General features: G+C 30.7%; 1 protein-coding gene across 1 annotated transcript; it reads right to left on the reverse strand.

Moving 5' to 3' along the window:
- Window positions 1-237: 237 nt before the first annotated feature.
- On the reverse strand, window positions 238-1039 carry LOC111692076. Its single transcript, XM_023455777.1, has 4 exons — window positions 938-1039; window positions 771-824; window positions 473-544; window positions 238-418 (listed from the first exon to the last, which is right to left on the reverse strand). Exons 1-4 carry the CDS (start codon window positions 1026-1028, stop codon window positions 297-299), a joined length of 339 nt encoding a protein of 112 aa, XP_023311545.1. The 5' UTR covers window positions 1029-1039; the 3' UTR covers window positions 238-296.
- Between the last annotated feature and the right edge of the window lie 6136 nt (window positions 1040-7175).

Here is a 7175-nt window from a genome sequence, read left to right on the forward strand (position 1 = left end):
ATGTTTACTTAGAAGCAAAGACTTCTCCATTTCCACTAAACTTGACTTATTAGAAGCCAATAAGGCGATATTTTCTCTTGCTTCCACAACAGCAGTCTTCTTTTTGTTTTTTATAGTTGGTGTATTTCTTGTTACCCAGGATTGTTGACCATCTAAAAATAAAAAGCATATGAATGTTTTATTTTCAATAAATCGGATACTTTCATTTTTCTTTATGCATCTTTTGACTTGTAGCACTTAATTCAATAATGAAACACTGAGCTCATTTTTGTGTGAGTAAATAGATAAAAATAATTTTATTTTTTATAAATGGAACAGTCCATACTTGCAATGTTAAAATTGTTTTCCTTATCTTGCTTACTAGGAGTAGTTACCAAGTTCTCCTTGAATGGCAACTCTTTTTCAGCAGTGGTTGGAGCTGAAAACACCATATAATAGTAAACACATTATTTATTTATTCTTTTAAACATACCAGAAGTGCTTGCAAAATTTTCATGGCCATCATCAGACACAATATATATATACTCCAGATTATCCTCGAAAGCTACAAACAGCAATATTCATTACTAAGTCAAGCTAAAAAGCTTATGTTGAAGATATTTAAAACTTACATTTGTTTACGTTTTACAAAAATAGCATAATTGTTTTAATTATGCCAACAGATCACAATTATGCAATAAGTATTTCTGCCATATACAAGATGTAATTTATTCAAATTTAATGAATATATTTAAATTTAGTTGCTTTATACAACCGAATATTAAACTCACCTGATGAACTAGGATTTTCTATTTGTTTCTCTATTTGCACTGAAGGCTCATTATCTGTAATAATGTTATCATATAATATATACATATTATGTACCTATTTATTTGAGTAAAACGTTACTGGCCAAAGAGATATTGTACAACTATTAAAAAAATACTACGTAAATTACCTTCAAACTTGCTGTCACTATCGTAAATATTTTTTAGTGGTTCCATTTGTGGTTGAACAATGGATAATACTTTTTCGTCGATGTCATCCATTGTTTTTATGAATTCTCCACCACCAGTTAGAAATCGTGATTTTTTATCTGTTGCATATTTTTTTTTAGAAGTTCTTTTCATATTATCATATAATCTAAAAAATATTGAAAACTGTACAAATTCTGTCAAATTACATAAGAAATATAAAACATGCAAACCATGTTAGTACCTGTACATTATATAAATTTACCTTTTTAAGTGACCCATGTCTCGTTTCTGCACTTGAGCATTGCAGTTAAACATACATGTTACCTTTTGCCACATTTCTTCCTTTTTTCTAATTGTCACCCCGTCTGTCTTTTTATTCTCTATTATATTTTTAACTTCGGGTGTAGCCAATATATTCAAAAACAATTCTTTTTCGAAAGTAGAGAAATTGCTACATCTCTCTCGCTTCCTTTTTGAATCCATTATGACTTATCAACTTACTTAATTAACTACAAATTTTCAATACCAAATATTGTTATGTTTAAAACATAGCACTACAAGTATCACATTTAAGGTTATGTTTTGTGTTAAATCAACGATATCGTAACTGAGCAATAGAACATTAGATAAACAGTTTAAAAATAACAGATCGGTAACAAAATAAAGTGGAAAACACTAGAACTATTCAATGTTGCCAAATATTATCAATGATTAACTAACGGTTTATTAAAAATGGTTGGTGAAACACTCATACATTTAATCAACTGTTAAATATTAACGAATAATTAGTTAACAACTGATTAATGAATATTTAGCAAGGCTTGGTGAAACCGGCCCTGACTATACAAACTTATGACAGGCAAAGGATACAGACTGACGCAGACACGCAAACGCATTAACAGGTAGACACAAACGCTCGAAGACATACATAGACCAAGGTAATACGAATATTTAACTGAAAGACAGTAATATTTTTAAATGACTGATCACGAAGACAACGACTGAGGAGTTTAAGACCGACTAAGCAACCTGCACGCGGTAAACTCTAGGTAAAGCTAATGCTTAGCGGCACGTCAATACTTTCATAAACCCACTATTCTAGTTAAAATAATAAATAAAAGCTAAAATATAGTTACCAACAAACAGATTTTATATTGAAGAAAACAATATACTGAAACAATAACGAATAATAATAAACAATAACGAAAACAATTAATGAGATATAATATGATAATATATTTCAATCGATTGGTTACAAAATGATATGTGATGATTAGATATTCAATTCACACAAAACTGTAATTTTATCAAAATAATTACTTTTCTCCAATGAAACTAAAATGACGTCATATAACATTGGATGCCCAGAACTTATATGCAATGAAGTCACGATGACAGACTGAGACCGTCAATGCTGCTTATTAGATAATAAAACAATGAGAGGCGTCCGATAAGAGACAGAAAAGTACTTTGACGTTTTATGACGCGTAATGACATGTCATGACGTCATATGACACAGCTACGCATCAGCCATTTGATAATATCTTTCAATTACTTGCTTACGAATCGATACAAAATGTTCAGAGATTAACTTATAGTAAAACCTGATTTACTCAAAAGGAACTATTACCTTGTGCGACATGAGATGACGTCATATGACATTGGATGACCAAAACTTACCTGCAATGACTTCACGATGCGTGACAGGAGGAGACCGTTAATGCTGCTTATTAGATTATAAAACAATGTGAGCCGTCCAGTAACAGAAAGAAAAGTATACTTTGAACTTTGACGTTTTATGACGCGTAATGACATCTCATGGCGTCATATGATATATCTTAAAATCCTGAAGTCATAGGAGTTTCTGCCCATTGAGACATTTGATCAGAAGGACATAACATATACATAACATATCAAAATTCCAACCAATTTAACGGAAGTCCATTTTCCATAAGGAAATTTCGTGGTCCTTTCTTTTATTCTCAACGAATTTTTGCAGGGTGTTTAAAAAACTTATAAAATATAAAATTTTTCTTAAGCAACCTGCTTTTATATTTTGTTCTTTTTTTTAAATGTTTAGAACCTCAAGAAATGTTTTATCACCAGGTTTAGTCAAGAAAGAACAATGATGTAAATTAGTAAAGTATGATTTTCTTAAAGAACGACAATTTTTAAGATTGTGTTGAAAAAATAAAGTTAAATTTATTTAAATATAATCTGATATTAAATATAAACTGATATTTCCTTATCAATGTTAAAGTACCTAATCAAAATACATATTTTTATTAACAGTTCATCGAATTATTTTTATTAACAATACTAACCATGGAACAACGAGAAAATGATTTAAAACAAATTCTTTCATCAAAATATTTTATTTACTGGCGAATTCTCAACTAATGGGGTGGTTTTCTCAAAAAATTCTGGGTTCTGGGCTAAAGAGTACCCAAATTTCTATCGAGAATTAATAGTAAAAAAATATTTAAAAAAGAAAATGGTGTAGTCTAATATCATAAAATAATTGATCCTTACTTTTTGGAAGAAAATTTTAATCCACTCATATTTGGAGATTCTTAATAATTTTCGTTTTGGCAGAATTAGATTATTAAACGAAACATGTTTGTTTAGAAGAAACCTAATATTTGCACAAAACGGATGCCCTACACAATTCTAATTAGAAACTTCCCTAACAAGTGGGTCGGACCAATACCTTGGCTTGCACGGTCACTCATCTTGTCCCCATTAGATAATTTCTTATGGAAGTACTTAACGCAACTGACACTGGCAACATTGATTTACCTAAATAAAAGATTCAGGAATGTGTTACCACCATAAATCATGGGACTACTAATTTGAATTTTTATTACTTTGAAGCAGGGAATTTTATTATTTAATCAGAAAAACCTGTTTTTATAGTTTAACCCACTACTGGCCAAAACAAGAAAAACACATTTTTTATTGATTTTTTTTATTAAAGTATATTCAAAACACATACATTAAGACTAATTTACTATTGAAAAAAATCATAAACAGTAATTTGAAAAAAAAACACGTAGGTGCGTATACGCACCTTTGGCTGAAAACAGTTATTAAAATTAATAATAAAATTTTCAAAGCAAGCAGGATGCAAAAGCACTTTACACAAATAAATGGTATTATTTTTGCACTATTAACCTCTCTATAATATAATATGCCCTATATTGTCAAATCTGACTTCACCTGGTAGAGCGGATTGAGAGGGTCTTCCATGGGTTCAGTTGATTACTGCGGTATTTGAAGCAACATCGGTGTTTTCTATATCTAAAGAGAGTGCTAAATTCGAAAGAAATTTTAGCTGAGATTTTGCTCAGAGAAACGTCATCTTCCAAATCATCATCACTGTTTATACTTGGTATTTCATACGTTCCTGCAATATCATTCCACAAAGTTATATGTGAATAGAAATATCTATAAAAGTATTATAGTAAAAAATACATAATTAATAAATTAAACTGTTGAAAACTGCTTTAAATTTGAAAAATTTCCGTATTGAAACTAACGAAAGTACAATTCTGTGGGTTCAGAAAAACTAACTCGTAACCTATATCTGTAAATTTTAATATTAAAGGGACACATGACCCTTGAGGTTACAATTAGAGGGAGAACAGAACCCCAAGGTACCAGAAAGCCACAACATAACCATTTTCAGAAAATCAGGTACTGACTACCTACAGTGTCAACCCTTAAATATTAAATGTCACTGTTCTTACAATTAATACTGCCATGTAAATATAAAAGTATGCGAAAATGACACTGAGGCTATCAATACTAACCTTATGTTAATGCAGTCAACCTCTGGGTCTATATAACACATTTCTAAAAAGGTCCTCTTATATAGGTTACTCTCACTGCATAAAATCTCAACTTCAAAATTTATCTCATGGTTGAGTTTCAAAACATCTTGTGCAATGTAAACATATGAGAGCGTTAGTTTGAGAATAAGAACGTAATTAAAAGAATCAGTCCCCTACATATCTTGTAAAATCTAATTTATGCATAAATGTGCATAAATTAGACATAAGCTACCATGCATCTACTACACGCAAATTATAAGCACCTGTTTGAATGGATTAATTTCATAAAATTGTACTCGTACAGCAGCGCTGTAATGTCAGTCCATTAACACAAACAAACTTTGTATGAATATATTGAGTTATTCTAGGAAAGCGTATATACGTATTTACACTTTGTCAAGTCACAATCGTTTGAAACGCGACTGTACATACGTAGGTATGTAGTTTTGTAGTGATATACTTATGGTAACTAATTCAGGCTTCTGTCAACAATTGTGCTTGTTTTGGTGCATTACCTCTCGATTCCAATTTCGTGGTTTCCTCATTTTAACTCGTAGAACGATTGCTTTTCGTATTTAAATTCCGCATATTTCTATTTGGCAAGTAAATGCAATTTTATGTTCCAATGATTTATGATCACCAGCGAATCGTTTACCACTCGTGCGTACAATAATTGTGTAGTTGTGTTGTTACATAAATTAATTAACAGCATGTAAAATTAAAACATATGGTTTGTTGAACAATTTGTCAATCTTCGATTAAGTGGCTGTCGATTATCGGTTAACTACTGCTTAATTGCTTAATTTAACTAATGGTTGCAAATTAATAGAAAAATGTATAATTTTCTTTATTTAAATATATTTTTGACGATGATTTGTTGGAACAAAAATTTTCAAAAGATCCTCCATTATTTTAAATTATGACGGGTGTTTAAAAATATAGCAGTTACATTCGCTTAACCAAAAATTGCATGCTGTAAAAATAAAGAAATGCAAACTAACAGAAAACAGGGCTGTACTAAGATCTAAAATGAAATATAACAATTATCGTTAGAGGTGTGATAATCGTTCTTTTATTCACGGCAAACCATTACAGACTTATATTGTGTGTCGAATCACACGTAAATCACAATCCCTGATTATAATACAAGTTAATACTAACGGATGTTCCTAAGCGTACTATTGCACTAAACTAGTATAATTCAGTTCTCAAAAGTACGAGAGTACCTCTCTGCAATTTAGGAACAATCTAAAATTCTCCCAAAATAAGGTCAACATAAATTTTGCTTTGGTGGTTAATTAACATCCCTTCGAAAAATTATTCGATTACCAAAGGGTCTAGCAGGATAAGATAAGGTCAGCGGCCCCAGAAAGGTACATATTTTGAAAATGACGTGTGTGGTAACATCGGCAAGATATAAATCTACCATTGACACAAATTCAGCTTCGCATCTCGCTGCGTTCTGGTGATAATTGATCAAATAGGCACTAGAGCGGGTATTTTTCAGAAAAAATATATAATGTAGCTTACTATGTCTAGTATTACTACCAAAAAGTGCATAAATATAAATTAAAACTTCTTATGACCATCTTGGGTACCTACTACTGATTTCCCATTTGTGACACCATTATCATCTGTTTGTTACTCAAAAATATATTAGGTAGTAGTTAAAAATATAAGAAAGACTTTGATTTTGACATATACAGATGAAAATTGTTTGTGGAACTACAACGTTTTTAGAGAACAAGACAAAACCTGTCGCTTTCCAGCTAGTCGCGTGTGTGCATTGTGTTTTGTTTACGTATCATTTTTATAGTAGCTCGACTTCAATTATTATGTGCGGATTGTTTCGGATTAATAATTTTCTTTTTATAGTTAAAGTGTTTTATTTGAACTCGCCTCACGGTTTTGGTTTGTTTTACCTATTTTATTTAATTTTTATTTATTTTGTTTTGTTTTGCTTTATTTTATTTATTTTATTTCGTTTTGTTTGTTTTTATCTTATTTTGTTTTTATTTTATGTTACTTTATTTTTTCAGAAGACAATTTTTTGATGGTTGCTTCTTTCTTCGTCGGCTAAACCCCTCTTGACGGCTAAGCCTGTTTAGTGGTTGATTTTGGGTTTTATTAAAATAAAACTAAGAATTTTTGTTGCTTGTAACGTGCGAGCTGGTTGTTTGCAACGTGGAATTTTTCGTTATACCTAATATTATTGAATCGTAGACGGTGATTTGACTTTGTGTAGTTGCGAATTCTTTTTATAAAGTTTGATCTAGCACGAAGTTGCTTGAATCGAGTGTTGATAATGATTGGAGCGCGGCCGGCTAGGTTGCGAACAACCAGCTCACACGTTACAAGTAACAAAAATTCTGCATTTTATTTTTAC

The sequence above is a fragment of the Anoplophora glabripennis genome, unplaced genomic scaffold (genome assembly GCF_000390285.2).
Source record: "Anoplophora glabripennis isolate ALB-LARVAE unplaced genomic scaffold, Agla_2.0 scaffold60, whole genome shotgun sequence".
NCBI lineage: Eukaryota > Metazoa > Arthropoda > Insecta > Coleoptera > Cerambycidae > Anoplophora > Anoplophora glabripennis.

Bases quoted from the DNA above. Each gene is read 5' to 3' on its own strand.
- LOC111692076 (XM_023455777.1), bottom strand. From the start codon at position 1,028: ATGGATGACATCGACGAAAAAGTATTATCCATTGTTCAACCACAAATG. The intron at 825-937 runs GTAATTTACGTA...ACATTATTACAG, and splicing joins TAGTGACAGCAAGTTTGAAG to ATAATGAGCCTTCAGTGCAA. The intron at 419-472 runs GTATGTTTAAAA...TGGTGTTTTCAG, and splicing joins AAATTTTGCAAGCACTTCTG to CTCCAACCACTGCTGAAAAA.